This window comes from Aythya ferina, assembly GCF_964211825.1.
Source record: "Aythya ferina genome assembly, chromosome: 4".
Classification (NCBI taxonomy): Eukaryota; Metazoa; Chordata; class Aves; order Anseriformes; family Anatidae; genus Aythya; species Aythya ferina.
The window spans coordinates 44,285,213-44,307,642 of NC_140300.1; the positions used below are offsets into that span (position 1 = coordinate 44,285,213).

Below are 22,430 nucleotides of genomic sequence, written 5' to 3' on the forward strand. Positions count from 1 at the left end.
CCAGCAATACGTGCTTTACCAACAACAAACCTTTCCGCTTGGTGTGCAAAGCCTGTATCTCTTTCCCTCCTACCTGTCCTTTCAATATTATCCGCATTGACCTTTGTCTCCTGTACTCTGTACCTTTCTGTGCAAACCTGTTCTCGTTTCTCATGTCCAGCACCACAAGGACTGGAGTGAACCGACTGACACCCTACTTTCAAAGAAGTGCATCTCCAGCTCATACTGCAAGAGCCATAAGCAGATTTCAGCAGCTTACTGCTTCAACAACTGGGAGAAGCTTTCATGGAAAAGCACATCAGACAATAGTGTGAGTCTATACTGGGTTTGCCTGGGATGGAGTTAATTTTCTTCAGAACAACCTGTACAGTGCTGCATTTTTGATTTGTGACCAGAAGTGTTGATAAGACACCAGTATTTTAACTATTGCTGAGCACTGCTTGCACAGCATGCAGACCTTCTCTGCCCATCCCTGAAGTAGGCTGAGGTAGAAGTAGGAAGTATACAGCTGGGACAGCTGACCCAAACTGACTAGAGATATTCCATGACACATGTACATTATGCTCAGCAATAAAACTGGGGGGAATCTTTCCCAGGTAGTCATTGCTCAGACACTGGCTGGGCATCAAACTAGTTCCAGGAAGTGCCAAGTGACTGCCTTTGCACCATTCATTTTCCCCTCTTTTCCTCCACTTATTCAACTGTCTTCATCTCAACCCACAGATTTTTCTCAGATGTGCTCTTATGGTTCTCCTCCCCATCCTGCTGACCATGGTCTACTCAGAGACTCTCGCCACACCTGCAGTGCCAAACTCCTGCTCTATACCTGCTAACAATTCTCCACTAAGCAACTTTCAGACAGTGAGGGGCATTTGTAGCAAAGTACTAGACTTAGCTATCCGAACAGTTCTAAAATAGTTTTTGCAGGGTACAAAACAGGTTTAGTCAACACAGCAAGGAGAATATCCACACAACAGATGAAAGTTAGATAAATTAACAACAACTAGAAATGCCATCTTACAGTGGGAAGTCCAGAAACCTTAACTATATTTGACATTACTAATTTAATCTGTAATACCGCACAGATCTCATCGTGTACATCTTCTACTTCCTGAAATAAATCAGACTAGTATTTACCTTAACTTCTAAATAATAATTTGCAGTGCATGCTTACTATGTATTCATCCATGTTTAAGTGCTACTAACGTCTTACTATGTTCATAAATAAAAAACAGTTGTTGTTACTAATTAAAACTTAATCTTTTAATAAAACACATTTATTGAGATAGTGAAAGGTTCTAATATTGATCTTCTATCACTGTGAAAAATAACGAATGCAATGTTTTCTCAATGCTCGTAAATCTCCCATAAACAACTTTAGTTTTAGTTCTCATGTTGTTATCAGTTACATCTACTTTTTTCATTTCTTTTTCAGACAGTACAGTTCTCACCACCATGAAGATTGGTTTTGATGCAGCTATAGCCCACGATATTGGGCAGATCTTTGAATCTGCCAAATTTGATTTGATTACAACAACAAGGACTACTAAGCTCTCTCTACAAAATAATAATAATAATAATAATAATAATAATAATAATAATAATAATAATAATGTCCTAATGTTCCATAGCAATTATATTGGATTAGAAGGCACAGTGCCTTATTGGACCTTTTCATGTATATTTTCCTGAATACATTCTTGAGGAAATTTGCATAGCTTTATTATAATAAAGATCTCAGTGATTCTAGAGCCTTTCCAAAAATATTCCGTGTTACAACACTGCATTTTAGTTCAGTCAGTCATAAACAGTTCAAAGGACTTACCCAGAATATACAGACCTTATCTATATGTAAGTGAGCATTCACCACTACTTATATATTACTTTCCTTTTACATAGCTAAAGACAGGAACAGATAAAGAAATCCAGGACACCTCACCTAAGACAACTAAGACAAATAAAATCTAGTTCTATATTAGAACTTAAATTAAATCCCAAGAGTGATTAAAAAAAGGTAATTTACAACAAATAATTTATCTTGAAGAAAGCTGCAAGCACATCAACTACAGAACCAAACCACTGAGCATGCCAAATATACCCTGTTCATCCAATGGACATAATCCATCTCCCTGCTTTTCTTAACAGTATGAGGGTTACCTAATTAAATTAAAAATATATTTTTGTACAATTATTTATTCAGATAGGTTCATTTTAAATTTTTAACTAATAAAAAATTGCAAAGAGCAGGTATATCACTAAGAGTACAAGCAACCCATTAAGTGACTGGAGACGATACCAGAGCAAGGCATGTAACAAACGAGACAGGAAAGCAAAATGATTTCTCACAGTGGACTCACTATTCATACTGACTTGCCCATATACTAGTTAATAAAAAAGAAAATGTCTACTGCCAGTTGTTAAATAAAAACAAACATATTACATTGGAGACCCAACATGACATTCAAATACTTTATTATTTAGAGTTTTTATTAGTTTCCCATAGCATAATACATTACCATACAAATGAAGTCAAAGCTGAAGAAAATCGGTAAAAAAAAAAACACAGCCTAGCACTAAGAAGGAAGAAAACAATTATGAACGTGCCTGAATGTTGTCTCTTGAGAAAGGGCAACTGAAAAAAATGTATGTATAAATGGGGGTTAACCAATAGGTGCAACAAAATGTATGAAATGAGACTCTGCCTTTACATAGCAAGAGAATTACTATTCTACATACTCTTCTAGGAATTGTTCTTCTATTTGCTTGCCTGTTCCAATCTTTTCCCTGCCATGTCCAGGCAGATTCATTTTAAATTAGAGAAGTTCAATAATGTGATGACTCTCTAAGAACTACAATAAAAAATCAGCGTCACAAGAGCTTTTTTCTAGCAGATCTTTTCCTGTGCTTTTACTGTTGGTAGAATTTGCTACTTTCCCTATTTTATATCACAGTAGTGTTAAGCAGTATCTTTCATTTTGTTGGGAACACAGACTGAACAGTCCACAACAAAGTGACAATTTAAACAAATAAAAGGTTTCTTCTGCTAAAGTCTGATAATGCTCTGATAACGCATTTTTAAAAAAAAGCTAACAAAGATAAGAAGAAACCTGAAACATTTTTTGTCAAACCTTCCCATTCCAAAAACATATGCAAGAACGGGAGGCAAAAGACTAAATGCTTGTAGATGAAGACTTAACTTCTATGTATGGACTAACTCAAATTGATCACTACCTGTTTAAGCACAACCAGCAGCTTGGAAACATTTTTACAAAGGCCTCATTGATGATAAATCCAACATCACCTCTTGTCAAAAGAACACCTGGATGCAAAAATCTCCCAAGAGGAGGAGTCTGAGACTGCAACACATGCACTGATGAGGACCTTTCAGATTTCATGGGAATTCTAGCAAGCAACAGTATGGTCAAAATACTATTTCCTTTCCCACTTACAAAATTCAACTTACTGTAATCCATTCCTCTGATCAAAAGCAGGGATCATAGAACTTGGATGCTCTGACATCAGAGCAACAAGCAACTGCAAGACATCCATTAGATTGTCATCCTGTTGAATAAAAGTTATACATTTGAATTAAAATGCATCTATGCTAGGGCATTGTTTTGGTTAAAAGTATCACTACAAAATAATTCAAAATTATCTGGAGAGTTAATAGTAAACCAAGGACCAAAACAATTAGGCCAGGATCAAAAGAGCTATAGACCTGGAAGGCAAGTGCACGTAACCAGGAGAAAATATTATGAAAAAAATACTTTCTTTTATAGAGTGAAAAGTGACACATCTGTGTCTTGGAAGTAAGCCTTTGACAGGGAATGGACCATTAGACTATGTTATTTCCTTCCATGCACATACTCATTTGTATGCACATTTCCCTCTCTTTTACTGCACAGGAGCTAGAAATAAATGCTGCACGTTTTCTGGGACAGAGGGTGGTGTTTAACACAAAATCTCTACTAATAAATGTCCACCCTAGGAAAAAAAAATACCACAGCTTGCCACAGGCAATGTTTAAAGTGGGTAATTCAAGCTGTTCAATAAAGTTTTCACACTAATAGTCCAAAGCACTTCAAACTACATCTTATGAATTTGTTCCAAGTTAATTATAACTAAAAATAACCTATGAAGTAGCAAAATGCAACTGTTTTTTCTTTTCCCATTCTTCATGGTATTAAAAGGAACGCTGCCAGAATTTTCCACTTTTGAAGAAGTATTCTGATTCTTTCCCTATCAGAAAATCTATTTTACATCCCTCTGAAGAACTGTTTTCACCTAAAGACACTACTAGCTTTTATCACATACGCTATCACTGATGAATAAGCCCTATGATAAGGCTGAATTTTACTTTTTTATTGGTGTTTTTTTCCGAATATACACTAGATACCTAATTCTTTAGGATTCGGCGTTGTAGACTTGACCATGCAAACTTTAAAAGTTAAAAATATAACCTTCTCATCTGAAGGCCACATAAAGCTTTTGCTATTCTGGTTTACTCTTATATGTTACCAAGAGTCTTATTTTTTACATCTCCATATGAAGTAGAATGACTTAAGTTGCTTCACCATGATACTGCCAAGCGTATGGACCAGTAACAAGCACAGAGAATAAAAGAAAAATATAGGTGTAAACAGAAAAGAAAAAGAAAATCTGTACTGCTTGAAGTTCAATTAATTCCTTATTTTACCCATTTCAAGCACCCTTACAGAGATGAGATCAGTTAGATTTATGTCCCCATTTCCCTTGTCTTTGATGTTGCATCTGGCATAAAGTGCCTTTTCCTGGTGCTAAAATATGAAGATGCAGACGTATCAGTGGTAACCAACATTTTCTCCCAATTAAGTTTATATGCTTCTTGTAGATGCCATTAACATACATCTTTATTTTTTAATGCATGTTTTCAATTTTATTGCTTTATTTAAGAAGCAAAATAAAAAGGACTGAAAAACAAAACAAAAAATATTACTTAGGCAGCATAAAACAACATTTTGTCTTTGTTTTTTGTTTTTTGTTTTTTGTTTTTTGTTTTTTAAGTCAGTCTCACCATCTGTTTTTCTGCTTGGCAAATCGGTTTTTAGAACAACATAGGAAACCATTCTGATTTACTGGCTTAATGAACTTCAATTTAACATTGAACATAGTGCTTAAATCACTGCAAGAATATTGGCGGTTCGGCACACTACAATAGTATTTGTTACTTCCTCTACAGAGCCATCTTGTGGCATAAAGAAGGTAATACTTGGAAATACAGATACTTTTGTGATCACAAACTGCAGAAGTATTGCACAGAAAAACAAACATTAAAAAATTACCTCATGGATAGTGAGTAGATAATTGAGGATTGCCTGCAATTCTTCTTCTTTTATTCCATAGTCCTTTAAAAATAATCAAGTTTTAAGCATCATCTTTCAAGTACAAAAGAATCATTCCCAAAAGAGCATCATTACAAGCCATTATTGTTATACAATGCAAGTCTCACAAGGCAAATTCACTTTCGTTTGGTTCTATAATAGTTTCATACATAGAAGATAGCTTTTCATCTGCACAGAAAGGACCCACTGAAGGTTAGAAGAAGTACATTAAGACAACTCCAATACAGGTGTAAAAATAGGCTGGATAGTAACATAGTATAAGAAATTGCTACAGTAACATAACAGTGCATGTTAATTGATACATAGAATATGAACTGAGTGCTTTCCATTAGTAAAATAATTAAATTAAGGTTGCAAAGAGGATTCATAGTAGACCTGGATGTTTAATTATATACCTGTTAGCTAGGCCTATAGCCAACTTCGCATCTGACTTTCTACTATGGAATCCTAACTTCAGTTGCTTTCAATTTCACAGGAATTAAAAGCCATAAATGATTTAACATCAGGAATATGCCTTGAGGGTTTTTTGGTGAAAATAAAAACAAAAAGTTTCTAAGAACAGGATCAAGAGCACATTTTTTTCTTTTCTAGGGCTTTCATTTTTTAAAGTCAGTCTCAGAATTCCCCAAAAGATTTTGCACCATTGTGTACAAATAGAAAATTTGCAGAAAAAAATCAGCATTTTATCACGAACATCTTTTACTATCTTTGTGGAATTCCATCCTAAACTGTCCAAGCTATAAATCTCTGACAAAAAAAAATAAATAAAACTCCTCCAGTTGCTGGGGCTCTGGATAGCAGCACAGGGTCCATTAGCAACACAGAGGAAGAAAGGAAAGGGAGCTAGATTCAAACACAGAAGACATGGCATACAGGAGGGAAGGAAGAAGAGAGAAGTCAAAACTTACAATAGGAAAGGGTTAAGACAACTCTATACACAGTAGAGCTGCTGAATTTCTGTATTCCTCTACTGCGTAACAAATGGTTGTAAAATGTATTGGTAGTCTCTCTCTCATCCCCCCCTCTGTCCAACTGGCCCACAGAATATAATGTCAAATACTGCTCTTTAGTCTTGAAGCACTTCAGAAAATGTGGCATTTTCTTTTTTCTAAGGTAACAATGTAACAGCTCTATTTTTGATTAAAACAGCTTAAAGAGGAGAAAAATGCATTTTCCAGCACTGCTGTCTGTGGCAAGAGCCACAACAACAGATGCACCTTATATGGTATTTCTATTTACTTGTTTGTTTACAAAACTCAACATGCTTAGGAAAAATATTATATTGAAGTGGATTTCCTTATGAAAGTAGATTTGGATATCCTACCTTCATCACTAGCTGTTTAACAAACATCAACAAGAATGCTCGCAAAGATAAAATTTCTTTTTGAGTAGGCCGTGGCCCATCTACGAAGAAAGAAAAGTAGATACATGGAATGCAAATTAATAGTGGTTAATAGCATAGCATACATTTTAACATACAGAACATAAAAGGCACTCACTGTGTGAAGAAGACAGTGCTAGGCAGTTATTTTTCTTTCACTTTTAACTACAAAATAGTAGTAATACATTCTATTACTATTTATTAGTAAAATCCCTGACTAGTGAGGTTCTAGTAAACTTTTATTAAATATGGTTTTCTACACTCTACATTCTTTTCAGAATTTGATCATTTGTTTGCAGGACCTATGAACCAACTTCATGCAAAGAAAAAGATTGATATGAGAACTTTGTCACAATTCCCAGATGATTTTTGCAGTTTAAAATTGTTTTTAAAAGTTCTTCTACTGAAGCTGAAAGGAAGAGCTACATGCCTTTATTACACACAGGCTACACACACAATAAAAATCAACCCTACAATGCCATATCTGAAGATTACCTTGAAAGCCATAGACTTAATTTGTAGATTCCAAGTCAGGAGGACTTGCTTCTGCCATTTCTGTGCAGAGCAGACCTCCACTAAAACATTTTGAATACTCAAACACTGAGAAGTTCCCAAGAGAGGCAGGGTTAAAACAACAGGTGCAACCAAATGTCAAAGCCAAGTAAAAGCTTTCATACCAAAAGCAAGTGAACAGTTGCAAGTAAATTTCTAGGAGTATTTTTTACATTTCCTCATAGGTTCACATTTTTTATGATCTTATTCATCAGAGAAAAGCAAATCAAGTAGCAAATGCAAGTGATTAGACAAGCGTATGTATCCTATACAGGATAAGCACACAGGAATATTTGGTTTAAGAACAGTTATTTTCAATACAGACCAGCCTAGTGAAAATCAGCTATTAATTTAAATAAGACTACCCTACGTATATACTTTCCTTAGGCTCAATAAATCAGTTCAAAAAATAATTAAGTAAATTCATATTTTCACTAAATACGCAAATAATTTAGCTTTGCTACTTACAGGACGCTTAATACTACAAAATATTCTTTGCAACCAGGCGCAAGTCTACCCTTTTAAAACCCTACCATTTCTACAATCACTTCCATCAAGAATTATTTCATGTGGGTCTTTGATCACAGAGGATATTATTTTCCTCAAATGTTTTCATTGGTTTCTTAAAAAGACCTTTTTCAAGAATATCCTATGGACTCTGCTTGAACTGTTCCAGCAAACCCATTCCATTACAGTATCTGAAACACTTATAGTTCTTCTCTATACATTGCATACAGTACTGCTTAAAACACACATTAGCTTGTGAGAGTAGAAATTAATACATACCTACGCCCTTGGGAGTTATACCACTGCGATCCTGAGGATTCACTACCCAGTAATAATACTTCAGGGTATGCATGACCAAAAGAACGGTCCCAACCCTCCGGATTGCACCATAGATGTTAACGGTGCCAATGAACTCCGTAGATAAATAAGTATACAGGATCAGCTGAACCTACAACACCCAGTTAGGAGATTCAAAATCATTAAAGGAAAATTAGAGCACATCAAGCAACTGCATTCTTAAATTTCATATATTAAAGTTTCTTAAAGGAATAGAATTTCTCAGCATAGTCATAAAACTCTGAAAGCTCTTACTTACTGATGAAAAAAATGATTTTATTTCTAAAACTATAGATTGTTGTGGGTTTTGTTGCTGTTTGTTTTTTAAAGGTGGTGCACATTTGAAAGAACATGAAAGCCCAACATTCACACAATCACAGATAGGTAAGGTTGGAAGGCACCTCTGGAGATCATACAAACTCCCTGATCAGAATAGGGTCAACTACCCCAAACTGCTCAGGACTGTGCCCAGCTGGGTTTGAAAATGTTCAAAGATGGACACTCCACAACCTCTCTGAGCAACTTGCTCCGGTTTGCTCATCCTCACAGTAAGAAAGTTGTTTCTTACATTTACGTGGTATTTCTTGTCTTTACATTTGTGCCCATTGCTTCTCCTCCTTTTCAATGGCCTCCACAAAGAATCTAGATCTGTCTTCCCTCCCCCATTAAGTATTTGGGCACAACAAGATGATCCTGCCTGAGCCTTCTTTTATCCAGGTTGAATAGTCTTGGTTCTCTCAGCCTCTCCTCATGTGTCAGATGCTCCAGTCCCTTCATCTCCTCTGCCTGCTGCTGGCCCCGCTCCAACATGTTTATGTCTCCCTTATACTGGGGAGAGCTCAGAACTGGATGTAGCAGCCCAGATGTGTCATACCAACGTTGAGTAGAGGGGCAAGACTACTTCCCTCAACCTGCTGGGTACACTCCGCCTAATGAAGCCCAGGATCTTGTTAGCTACCTTGGCCTTATAGGCATGTTGCTGGCTCACATATTGAAAGAAAATATGTACACTCCTATCCTCCTTCACAGATGATCTTACCAATTGTTTCATATGTCTGCAGTTAGAACAATAGCTACCAGAACACTTAGCTACCAGAAATTTCAAGATACTAATAAAATGTTATATTTTGTAGAGCAACATAAAGAAAGGACAAATGAAATGTCCAGTACAATTATTGGCAGAGAGGAAATAATTCTTTTGTAAGCTATCTGTAATATTTATGCCACAGTGTTGATTCTTGATAATAGTTCAGCACCTGAAATGAATGACTGCTTTGTATAACCACATTTCATGTTTTTTTTGAAGTTTGACAAAGGATTAACATAAAACTTTGAAATGATCTGTTTAAAAAGCAAAGCAATATTCCTTAAAAAGTGTGAGGGCTTTAAGTCCTCTCCAAGAATAAAGGACTGAAAATGCTGTACTACATCAAAATACACCTTTTAAAGATCTTAAAACAAGAGATAGACTTAAATATAGTAAATTCCAAGCCATGAGTAATCCTACAATTTCTTCCTGAAAAACCAATAACCTACACAAGGTTTTCCATTAATTATTCCCTTGTATATACACTATATCCAGAAATTTTTGAAACTTACTTTTAAACTTGAAACTACTTTTAAAGTAGAATTAATTGGAAAGCTCCAATCCAAACAGTTCACTCACAAAGAGCAAAGATTCACTAAAACAGAAGAACTCTTCAGGGACAACATCAGTTTCAACAAAGACTTCAAATTAGACACCCATCATGGTTTCTTTTAAAAATTGCTGTGGTTTGCCTATTAATCCATCCGAATGCTGACTGGGTCAGGAACCCCAGAAGTCACCACACTCTGCTCTGCTGAGTGCTGCAGGTTTCCAAACTGCCTGAATGTTTTGGGAGTTTGCAATACTTGACCACTATATGCACAAAAGTAGCCTGACAACAGTTTCTATGTAATTTCTGCTGGGAGCCAGGATCTTTAACAGTGGCAGGCAAGCCTTAGTCTCAAAACTTCCGAAGAGATATATCAAAAAGGTACCTTATTCATAAGAATAAACAATTTTACCTGTGCTGGGATATGAATCCATATTGCAGGATTAAGGAGAACATGATCGCACAGCTGTTTCAGCAAGGGCACCCCATTTTGTAAGTTGCTCAGGTATTTTGAAAAGGCAAGGCATAACTCCAGTACGGCTCGTGTAACATGGGCTTTGGAAGACTGTAAAAGAAAATCTGCTTAAGAAAGAACCCTGCAACAGCCTAGGAAGATTATTTCTGCCCCCAAAACCCACAACATTAATGCGAGACATAAAAAAAGTATTGCTTTACCTTTTCCAGACTATATCCTATCACAAGGAAGCCCTTACAGGAAAGCATCTGTTCTTGCATAGCAATGGAGTTCTTCAACAACTCCATGATGAAAGCCAATAACGTAGAACTGAAAAATATAGTATTTTAGATAAGTGTTACCACAATGAGACAAAAAGTATTTTCAAATTAACTCTTCCAACACAAAGATCAGAAATAAAAGTAACGCAATAAGTGCTTAGATCAGAATTTCTAAAACCAAAGATTAAATTTAGATAGCTCTAATTTCTTGCTATTAATTAATGCATTTCTAACTTGAAATTTTGGACTCTGAGATTATAGCAAAATTCTTCTAAAAACACGTTCTTGCAGAAAAGCAACACTGTGTGTGGTTCTCTCTGCTTCATGTTTCAGTTACAGAAGTTCAAGTTCAGAGACAAATGCTATTCCACTTGCTACTGCTTTGCTTTCCAATGAGCAAGTATTTTCACCAGCCAGCTGAAAAACCCTCTCTTGATGGGTTACTTGGCATCTGGATCAAATCCTCAGCTCATCACATAGATGTACAAGACTGAGCCATCTCAGAAGAGGTCTTGAGATGTACAAAATGGGCTGAAGGAACATTGTAACCACTCCCTCTTCACAATAGTATGGATGTAGATCATCTTTCAACAGCCATGAAACTACAATTGCAATGAAACAGAACAAATAAACCATGATTCTAAAAAGCAATTCCTTTGCTTTATTACTACTCTGAGGAACTACACCAGTTTCTGTGCCTGTTCAGAAGTTGGACTGAGTGGAAACAGTGCTGAAACCAGAGGAAAAGCCAGAAGATTTATACGCTCCTAAAGCTCAGCAGTAATGAGTAGTAGAGGAAAGAAAAATGACAGCTCTAGACTGTTTTAGGTTTTACTTCAAATATCAAAATACTATTTCAAGAGCGTTAACAAGTGAGCTGAAAACAGATCACATTTTCATTCTTCTATTCTGCTTTGAAGATCCATCTTCCATAATGTCTGAAGACAAAAAAAAAAAAAAAATCCAAGGAACAACTAAATATAACTGAAAATTTCATCTTTTCAGGGCTTTCTACAGAAGCCCTCCCCAATGGATTTTCTCTGTGACAAGAATCAGCTCAGAAAGAGTTGTCCATAATTCTGTTACACAACAAAACGCGAGGTAGAAAATGAGTGCCTTTTGGTTGTATGAACTGTCAAAGAAAATTCAGTACAAAGTAAACATACTTCACTATATGCTGAACAACAACACTATCTTTTTGTTTTTAGATGGAACTAATTATTCCACAAGTGAATTTAACTTGCTTATTAGAGCAAGAGGTAATTTCATCCACATAAAAAAAGAAACAAAGAACAGAACACAATAACTACAACACACTCACCAAACAGTTGTGTCTACGTGGTCTGATGAATATTGCCTGTAGTCCAATTGTGCAAAGAGAGGGAAAAGTACCTGCACTCCTCCAATAGAGTGCAGGGCACTTTGGATAGAATGTGTTAAGACTGCTTTCACATCCTGACAAAAAAGAAATAAAGATGTCTCTTTGAGAAACTGTTATTAAAAGTTTGTTAGAAATAGTTCAAAATTTCTATACAAAACTGTACTATTGCCAAAAAAAGACATACAGCTACAGCCACCCTAAATGCCCAGTCTGGCTTTAGAGACAATCTGCACTGTAGATACTCAGATGAATATATAGGAGGTAGCTTTCAAACTCTAAAACAAGCATTTAATAATACAGAAACTCTAGAAAATGCTTCTAGCACATTAAAAGAATGATGCATTCAAAGCATAGGGAAGAAAAGAGTATCATATCAACAGGGCAAAGGGCTGGAGATAGGCAATATTTGCAGAGGACCAGAAGTGTGTGACAAATTAGGAAGAAGAATGTTTCTGACAGGTTAACACAGTCTCTTAGTAATACTAAGATTTTTTAGGCTGTAACCTTCATTAAAGAAACATTTTCTTACAACTGATGTGCATCCATATTAATTCAAGAAGCAGATGCCATGTCCACACACCAGTGTGGTAAAGGTCCATCTGACTATACATACAACATTACAAACTGAAGTAGAATTATGAAATAGAGGTAAGATGAGAGAAGATGAGTTATTTTCCTGACTGCAGTTAACACAGATGTTGTAATTCAGATAATGGTCACAGAAAAACATCACGTGGCCTGACAGTATACACAGGCTTGGTAATTTCATCAACTAATATTGAGTCCTCACCACCCACATCGCTTTGGAAACTGAGGTAGTAAAGTGCTCAGCTGTGTTATGAACTGCAAGAGGAAAAGAACTGAGATGACCCAGAGAGAAAAAAAGAAAATACATGTATCAGCAGCTACTGTCCATCTCATCCAAATCCCTGTTAAATTCAATTTTCAGGTTTTCAAAGAGAAATCATCTATATCCTCCAAATCTATGAAAATGTTTATATACCTGCAGCATGAGTGCATGTGGTGAATGAACAAAAATAGAAGGGTTATCCTTAGGGGATGACTCTAGACAGAGCTGTGCATCTGTAGCCCTTGGATTGTACATAAAAGCAATAGCACTGGAGAGTTTGCCATCATACAGCAACAATTTGTGATGTTCATCAAGGAAGAGATCACTTTCTGCCTTGAATTTAAATGTTCCCTGGAATGAGAAGCAGGGTTGAAGAAGAGAAAATTAAAAAAAATTAGATCATATACATTGAAAATACAGTTTTGAACACAATTATTAACAGAAAATAATATTGTTTCTTAATCAATTCTACAGAATTAAAACTGCAAGATTTCTTTTTTGACCCCTGAGGAGTGACATTGCCAAAATGGTAGATAATGTAGAAGAAATACATTAGATAAGAAACAGAATGACAGTCAACAATGTTCACTCAGAAGGAACTAATAATTGAGGAACAGACAGAATAGGAACCATCTTTTCTGCGTTTGTTTGTACAGCTGTTGGGGAATAAGTCTTCAATTAGTACCCCTCAGGGCTGTGACAAAACAAATAATAAATCATTGCAACAAAACTAATCTTCAGCACTAACTTCACACATCAAGGAAAACTGACTAGCAAAATCAACTACAAATCTACTTTCCTAAAACAAATACTTAATACTTGATCTAGTTTTCAGCCTCAATGAGGAAGTTAACCTAGCCAGAGAAAGGTGTTGTTATCCCTCTCCCAACCATCAACACAGAAGTTGTGATATGTAAACAAGAACCCGATTAAATAATTGGGTTAATGTTTACTTGTAGTTTGTGAGAAGATACATAGGCTTACAGAACAATTTAATAAAAAGATGAAGTGGTAAAAATATTTTCAGAGGCACAGAGGTGTCACAACATTCTTAAAATCTACCATAAAGAACATTATCAGATTTAAACTTTGGGGGCTTTATAGTCAATTCCACACTACCTTATATCCCAGACCAAGCTGATAAATGGCAAAGATCTGAGCAGCATTGAGAGCCTCACTGAAAAGGTAAACAGATGTCATTTGGCCACAGAACACTCGATTGGCGTCTGCTGTTTCTGAAGAGCCCAGGAAACATTTGTCAAATGTCTGAAAAGGAAATATGGTTTAAATTAAGCTACACAAATAAATTATGAGAATAATATAGGTTATCATTTTTATATTAAAAAAATCTTTTGAGGTCTTAGCAGAAACTAATAGTAAGTTTTTAGATGTATAAGCAGAACCTACTCCCTTACCAAAGAGTTACTACTGACTTTTAATTTTTTTCAAATGCATAAAATAGGGGAGGTTTAGTTAAAGAACAAAATAATACGGTAAAGGACAACTATTTAATCCATCAAAATGATCAACTACACATACTGGTAAACAGAGATTACTTACATCACTGGTGTTGACAAACCATGTTATTTCTCCATAGGATGCCAGTTCCCCATTCACATAACATCGAAGTTCACTATTCTTCCAGCGGTTATAGATGTGCACAATAGTAACCATATACCACTGAACAACAAGAAAATAATTGATAAACTTCTATAGACACTTAATGTAGCTCAATCATTGAAGTGGAGCACACTACACATTCAACAGTTTCTTTGAATTAAACTAAGATTGAAAGTTTTAAGTAAAAAAGACATTGTTGAGTTTTCCTGCACAGCTCTATCAAAGGATAACCTATTTTTCCACAAAAAGTAGACACAGATTAAAAGCTTAAAAGATATTTATGGCATAAAACTCAAAAAAAAAAAAAAAAAATCATGACAACATAGAAACATTTATACTGAAACCACTGTGTAAGTAAGTTCTAAGGTGGATTACACTTAGAATGATGGACTACTGTAAATGTTGTCATTCCAAAGAGCAAGGATGGCTCCAGACTTTAAAGACTTTCAAAGGCTGTACATGTCAAATTGTCACAAACAGAATCCATATTTACAGCAAGGGATTACTGATAAGAAATTCCTGAGGAGGCCTGCTGTCCCACACAAAATGTTTACACCAGTTGCTCCAGAAACATTAGGAGAATTTCTAACTGAAAAGGAAAACATTCTAAACAGAGCATAATACTGCTTAATAGACAAGCAGGTCTTGAACATTAATAATAGAATCAACTCACATTTAAGTTCTTACATTTGATAAGATTGGCAGAGAAAAGTTCCAAATGTAAGGAGAGTATGTTCTGGACAATTTCAATGAACATGAAATGTAACAGATTAATTCAATGAATCTGTTATTTTCCAAACTGTAAAAAGAGCAAACTCCCAGTAATTGCCCTGGTTTGATAAGGAAACCTATATATGGATTAGTAAACATTCTTTCTAAAATAACACTGCGTTTGTCCGCACTAAGTGTCAAGCAATGACCTAAAGATGAGCCTTAGCAAAATACTTGTGGAAAACAAGAGAAAGGCTGGAGACAGGATAAAACACAGTATAAAACACACACAAAAATAGAGTTATCAGAGAAACCAGGCAAGCTTCAAAAATTCATAAAACCTCTTGTAAACTCCATTTTCTAGTTTTTCCTTATACGTATCTTAAGTAAAACTTAAAAGAAATATTAATTAGAACAAAAAATGATTTTGCTCATTCCAGCGTAAATATTCTTCTGCAGAGGGGCAAACCTAATAAATAGAAACACCAGTCCCTCTAGGATACATTTTTAAAGATATATTCTACAAATATAACACCTAGTTACGCACGTACCTAGTTAAACTCCTAGTTACACACATGTAAACACATGCACATTTTTGTAATTCATTAAACATTTTTGAAAGATTTTAGTATTTTTTACTCACCTTTTGTGGCTTGAAATCAAATTTAACACAATGCTGAAAACCTTTTCCCTTTGATTTGATGGATGTTACAATCAAGCAGCCTCCAACAAAGTGAGCAGAATAGCCAAGTCCTTTGTTCGTTCGAAAACTATCAAATTAGAACAAAGTTAGCGTTGTACATAGATGGAAATAGAAATCATTGAACAAATAGTAATAATTGGATATCAGAAATATGGTTTTCTGTTAATACGCACCAATATAAGTAAGGCTTATCCTTGTCCACATTTATATTATTTACAGGATCCATTCTTAACCAAGTGTGAAAAGTAAATCCATTCTGGTAGGGCCACTTGGCTATAGGAGGTAAGGCAATAGCCTAAAAAAAGTAAAGTTATTCATGTACATTGTTGAACATCATGATACAAAGAATACACAGTTTAAGACATGCACTACAGACGTGTACACGATGAGTGTGGACTGTTTCTCTAACCAAAAAAAATCTGGCCTAACTTCCATACTTTTTCTGTACACCATTCTTTGTACTCCATTGCTAAATATCGAATTAATTTAAATATTTAAAAATTGGTCTTTATATCTCAAATAAGACTATCAATAGTAACCATGCTTTAAAATTTAAATGCTTCAGTGGAATCATTACAACATAAAAACTCCTCAAAATGTAAATTCAAGATTTGTTTTTGTGGTAGCCTATCAGAATAAACATATTTATGAACTTATTTTCACATAGCGTTGGCAGTCAGGAAAATAATTACGAAAAGAAGTTGGCAAGAAAAAAAAAAAGAGAAGCATTTATGATTTTATATAAGAATTTATTTATCAACAGATTCTTATCTTCCTTGAAATTCACATCCAGACAGCCTTCCAGTTAGAATGTGAGAGTCCTATAAATTTCCTTAAAAGAAAGGTGATACAATCCCCAGCCAAAATCCCGATATCAAGCACTGTATAAACAGTAGCTTAAAAGCTCCCAAGTTGTAAACTGCATAGGTGGGCCCTTTGTTTCAAACAGTTAAGCTTTATTGTTTTTTTTTTTTGTTTTTTTTTTTTTAAAAACATTACCATCAACTTTCTTGCAACACACACTACAACTAAGACTGCCATAAACTCTGATCAAAGATGCTGTCCAGATAATCAATGCCAATGAACAAAAAACAAAGAACTTGAGTGTCATCAAACTCCCATGCTCCATTCGGCTATCCTTGACCAAATAAAATGCAATAAATCCTTCACTACATACCAGCTAATTAATCAAATTGCACGTTTTTGAGGCTGACTTTTGGGTACTGGTAGTACTATCATTTCATTTAAATCACAATGGATTTTGGAGTATTTTATTCAATACTTAATATCTAAGACTTCTCGATTTAAAAATAAATGACAATATTGACATTGGAGTTATTGAAGCACCCCAATATTCAGGCATTTAACAAAATTATCAGAAATTAAATGCAAGAATAGTACATTAACAGCCAAAACAAACAGAAACATGTCAATTGCCAAATTCCATTGTATGTGAAATATACGAAGTGCCATCTTTCAGTAGTATTCAACCTATACTATCTAAGATCCAAATCTTCTCAGAGAATTATTATGCACAGCACATAATTCATGTTATTTGATTGCTAGAAAAATAACAAATGGCACAAGTATGGCCATATTTTTCTGTGGCTTCACTAGTGAAGGTTCCTAGATGTAAGGCATTCCCCACACATACTGGATACTAACACAAGCACCATTACCACAGAAACATATCAATAAGCAAGCAGATTCCCCAGATTCTCCTTGCAACAAGATATAACTAAACTACTCAAGGCAGGTGAAAAAAACTCATCTATATCTATTCTTTATGTAACACTATTTGTCCTTCCATAGTGAAAATGCACTTTAGTTATAAGCATCATTTAGTTCAGTATGAAGTAGGTGTCAGGCAGAGAAAAAAAGTTCTGTTGAGTCTACCTCTATGACAAAGAGGGATGAGCCAAAAGGACAGGAATATAAACAACCAATGTTAGTAACAGAAAAACAAATGAAAAAAATACTTCAAATATCTACATACTGCAGCACTTTTTCCTGGAAAGTTGAAGAAGGCATCAGGTCCGTATTTCTGAGGCATGTGTTTTAACACAGACAACAACTTCCCAGCGTGTGGTGGCTGACAAAAAGAATTATTACATTTGTAAATAAATGAAACACACCAATAAGACTATACACACACACACACACAAAGACACATTTTAAAGCTTTGCTCATGGTTAAATAATACTCTGCTACAACATTTAGCATTTTCAATAAACAACATTAAGAGAGAGTCATGGATTCCTTCACACAGTACACAGTAGGTGCACTGAAATGTACTTAATTGCGTAACTAAATTAAGGACTTGAAGTCCATAGCCACTGTCATCCAGCGTAGGCTAAAATGACCCTGAACGTTGGATACTACCTCTGCCTGCTGATGCCCGTCAGCATTACTGTTTGGGTGGATTTGCAGTGAGCCAAAGTAAATTAACTGATCCAGATGAAAACTTGTTGGGTTAAAAAAAAAAAAAAAAAAAAGCAATTCTCAAACCAGTCTTAGATTATGGTTGCAGGAAACCTGTGCCAGCACATGAGAGATGTGGAAAAGCTCGCAAGAGGGAGAAGGGAGAAATCAGCAGGCAGGTTTATTTTCATCAGGATTACAGTGACATACCAGATTAAAGAGACTGTAGTTAGCTATATCCCTTCATATAAATTCATGGACAGATATAAGTCTCAAGCACCTAAACTGACCGCTCAGTGTGAATATTTAATGCTTCCCCACCAAAACCCTAATTCTGCATTAATGTCATTGTAATACTCAGCAATTATAAACTCCAAATGTGAGTTAACAACAGAAATCCAGCAAATAGTGGTCAAACTGGCAGAATACTTCTGCGTTTTCTTTTACCACTCCCTAGCTTTCCAGTAGATCTATTTCCAAACTACAATTTTACTTTTCCAATCTTTTTCTGAGCGCCCTTTTTCCCTTCTTGTAAGCAGCCACTCTGAAAATAAAGCACTGGATGATCCATTACAAAGTATCTCAAATGTACCAAAATTATAGTCAGATAAACTGCTTCATAAATCTGAATTAAAAAATCGAAGAGGAAACACTGAGATCTGTTTAGATGTCCTCAGCACCACAGAATTCAACCAGGTAATTTTTGTTGTAGCCAAATACTTTGTATCTTTACAGCACTGCTGATTTTAAGATTTATGGAGTTGTGCAACTCCATAGCAATGCAACTATGGTGTTTTTCTCTTCCCTTCCTCTATATTTAGTCTTTAATAAAGAAAGGGAAATTAAATGCAAATAGCAGAGAGCCAGGAAATGAAAAAGTTAATGTTACAAAGACAACTTTAATTCAGCTACAGTTAAATATAATCTGTATGTTCAATTATTAAATTTAAACCCTATATAGAGTGTCTTATGTGAACCAGTTATTTCAAGAGCTCCTTTCGAAATCTGTTGTTTGTGCATCCACGCTTTTATATTAAATATATTTTAATTATTTGAAGGCAACAAAAACACTGAGATGCCTTTTGCCTACACTAGGCAAGGTATTTAGAGATAACAGGAGTGGAATTAAAAGTCCAAGAAGGTAAACCACTGTTAAAATTCCAGCAAAACAACAATTTGAGGGTTAAAGAAAACATATCTGGTGGTCTCCACAAGAAAAGAATCTTTAGGGAAGGAGGCTCTCAAAAGTAAGAGTGGACCCTCTTCTTCCTTTCTAGATCACACAAAACTATGAGTTTTCAGCTAGCACTTATTTCCTTCATTTTAATTTTTGATATAAATTCTCATGTTGCTGACTAAATAAAACTCTCCAGCCTTCAGGTAAAGATAAACAACGTGAAAATAAGAACACATTAATGTGCATATGTATGCAATTTATTTTTTTCTTTTATATTAAAAAAAATATTTTTTTCCTTCAATTTCACATAACTGAAGCTATAAAAGTAAAAACACGTGCATAAAAACACATGCGTAGTATTGCTATATTATTCCCAGGTGTTCAAGAAGACCAATCCAGTCAATATATCCAAAATCTAAACTTAATTTCATCACTGTTCTACTCTACATGCGTTAATTGCTTTCAAGTAAAAATAGATTCCATTGATATAACAGCAGCAGGCATCCTTTATTTCCTGGTATATTTTAAAAATACGTATTTTAAGGTTATCACACAGTCTCTTAAGTTGGAAACATTACAAAAAAACACCAACAACACTACAAAAATATTGGTTTCAGGTTTGTTTTCTTTTACCCATCTCCCTTTTTCTCCTTGAAGTTTGCTGAAGAATAACTTGAGCTCTCGAACCGTCAAGTTATAGCTAGCCAACACACCCAGCATATCCACTAAGAGATCTGAAAGGAGAACAATATAATAATACTTAATAAAATGCAGTGTCAAATTTCTATCACTTCATTAATAAGTAAGTGTTCCCATGAGATTTTACGTAAAAGGAACACAATTTGACTCATATACTAGGTGAAGCTGTACCTGCAATCATGTTGTCAGCTCTATCAATCCTCTTGAGTACTTGTTCAACCAGCCCCACTTCCGTGCATGCCTGTAGATTGCGTATACTTTTCTTCAGGATTGCTGTGAACATGCTCCACACCTCGGCCTGGCAGGTGACGTCACATTTATCCAACAGTTCTACCATGCAGGTAATGCCATCTTTTTCTTGAATAATAAAGTTCATTTCCAGGTCAAAATCGCCCCCAACAAGCTTTCAGACAAAAGATTAAAAAATACATATATCAAAACACCATTCCACATTTAATTATTCAGTTACTATCTTCTTGCAGTTATTCCATCTGCAAGGAGAAAACTATCAAACACAAGCTGAAAAGCAAAACGAGATCGACGTCAATCTATCAAGTCTTATTCTTCCTGTTTCAACTTCCACTTCAAGATCTAACAAAGGTGTCAGCTACTACAAGACAATTGCTGCAAAAGAACTTTTGGGTAGTTTAAGATATGGATGTCCGGAGCTGCCGCACACAGGTGTGAAGTGAACAGATCAATGGAAGGTTCCAAGGCAGGTGAGAGAGCAAGGTCAACTAAGATACCTTAAATGGCCTAGAGTGGCCCTAAAAGCTTCCCTGTGGATGTGCTTAATACTCCTCAAATAAGGCAATTCTAGCCCAAAGAAGAAATATTGCTGCTTACAAATGTTTAAGAGTCATTCTTGAGATACTGAATAAGGCTGGTACGGTATTACTTGCCAATTTCATTAGTCACAGGTATGAAAAGGAAGTAAAGGCTTGCTCTACTTGGATGAAAGTGAAACTGCAGCACTGTTTGAAACCTTTGATTATGCTCAGGTGCTTAAATCCTGTACTATTTCAGGTCTCCTAGATGCAGGTTTTGTTTAAACATGCACCTAGTAACTAATCGCATGTGCCAGGAAAGGGTGTGGGACAGGGACGGGGGAATGAATAACTAACCTACTTCATTCTGGGGTTTGTACTCAATAAAATAACCTCTACCCCCAATCCCCACATTTCTATAACTTTTCTTGGACCTATATTGGAACTATATTAAACTTTAAAATGTGCCATACTTGCTTATGACATAACCTACAAATAAGAATTCAAGTAGGGTTGACTCAAATATCAGCTTCTTCTCAGTTCTACAAGACTACCTAATAAAAGACATTATTTCTGCCACATGTATTGTTCCTTCCACAAGCTTTGTTCTTTAACAGCTTCAATAGTGTCACTCACCAAAATCATACCATGTCAAAACTGCCCCAAAAATACATACAGTAAGTTGCTTCTGTATTAGCTCCTACACCTTCTCTCAGCTGAGCAGGATCTGAAGATAAACTTACTCAACGAAATAGAATATATGCTCTTCATTAACTACTGAAATTACCATACATTTTCCTCAAGTGTCTAAATCTTGTCACTTTGAAGAAGCAATCTTTGGTCTTCTGGGCATAAATCGGTACTGCCAAGCACCACAAGGAACAGAAAAACTTCCTGGTTTTATGACAGAATAGACAATGTCTCATGGTAACAATTTCTAAATAGTAATTTACACTTTTCCATTTTCTCCTCTCTTGGTCATGAAAAGTAATTATGCAATTTACTATCAGATGTTTCCTTAATATCTAGGGAAATCGCAGGAAGCAAACAGGGAGACTTAAATTATATTCCCAGCTTCTCTATATCAACTCTCCCTGTCAACTCACTCAAACAAATCTATCACGTCATTATCCCCAAGCCTGTTTTCCCCTTCCTTAAGATGGAGCAGAGGCCTACCTCAAGAAAGCACCATAAGGTAGAATTAAAGAGTAAGTGAAAATGCTGAGCATTGATTAATTCAGTTAACTGCTGGATTTATGCAGAAGCATTACAAAACAGATGCCAAGAAAAAGGTACACACCCCTTCAAAAGCTGAACAAAATGTTGGAAAACAAAATACAAGTTATGCTTTGTTTTACATTCGATGTATCACCCTCTACAAAACTGGGGTATTCCTCAAGAAGCCAGTCTTTGTCACCATCAAGTTGAGAAACAAAGCGAACACTGCACTGTGTGTGCAAACAGAACAGCTCAAAGTTGAATTCAAGCCAAAAAACACCTGCTAATTCTGGACAAGAAATTCAACTCTTTATGCGCTTGGTTTTAACTAACCATCCAACCATCAATTATCAC

At 35.4% G+C, this 22,430-nt stretch overlaps 1 protein-coding gene across 3 annotated transcripts in view; it reads right to left on the reverse strand.

Annotated features, from left to right (window-relative positions):
* LRBA (LPS responsive beige-like anchor protein) overlaps nucleotides 1-22,430 on the reverse strand; it is a 390,502-nt gene that overhangs the window by 333,167 nt on the left and 34,905 nt on the right. For all 3 annotated transcript variants that reach the window (XM_084516786.1, XM_084516785.1, XM_084516787.1), the window contains exons 3-17: nucleotides 20,263-20,494; nucleotides 20,026-20,126; nucleotides 17,791-17,886; nucleotides 15,968-16,089; nucleotides 15,735-15,861; nucleotides 14,321-14,440; nucleotides 13,880-14,026; nucleotides 12,914-13,111; nucleotides 11,851-11,984; nucleotides 10,470-10,578; nucleotides 10,207-10,359; nucleotides 8,101-8,269; nucleotides 6,706-6,785; nucleotides 5,322-5,384; nucleotides 3,464-3,561 (exon numbers count right to left, since the gene is read on the reverse strand). In XM_084516786.1, the coding sequence (XP_084372912.1) occupies nucleotides 3,464-3,561; nucleotides 5,322-5,384; nucleotides 6,706-6,785; nucleotides 8,101-8,269; nucleotides 10,207-10,359; nucleotides 10,470-10,578; nucleotides 11,851-11,984; nucleotides 12,914-13,111; nucleotides 13,880-14,026; nucleotides 14,321-14,440; nucleotides 15,735-15,861; nucleotides 15,968-16,089; nucleotides 17,791-17,886; nucleotides 20,026-20,126; nucleotides 20,263-20,494 (1,949 nt within the window). The remainder of the gene's footprint in view (nucleotides 1-3,463; nucleotides 3,562-5,321; nucleotides 5,385-6,705; nucleotides 6,786-8,100; nucleotides 8,270-10,206; nucleotides 10,360-10,469; nucleotides 10,579-11,850; nucleotides 11,985-12,913; nucleotides 13,112-13,879; nucleotides 14,027-14,320; nucleotides 14,441-15,734; nucleotides 15,862-15,967; nucleotides 16,090-17,790; nucleotides 17,887-20,025; nucleotides 20,127-20,262; nucleotides 20,495-22,430) is intronic.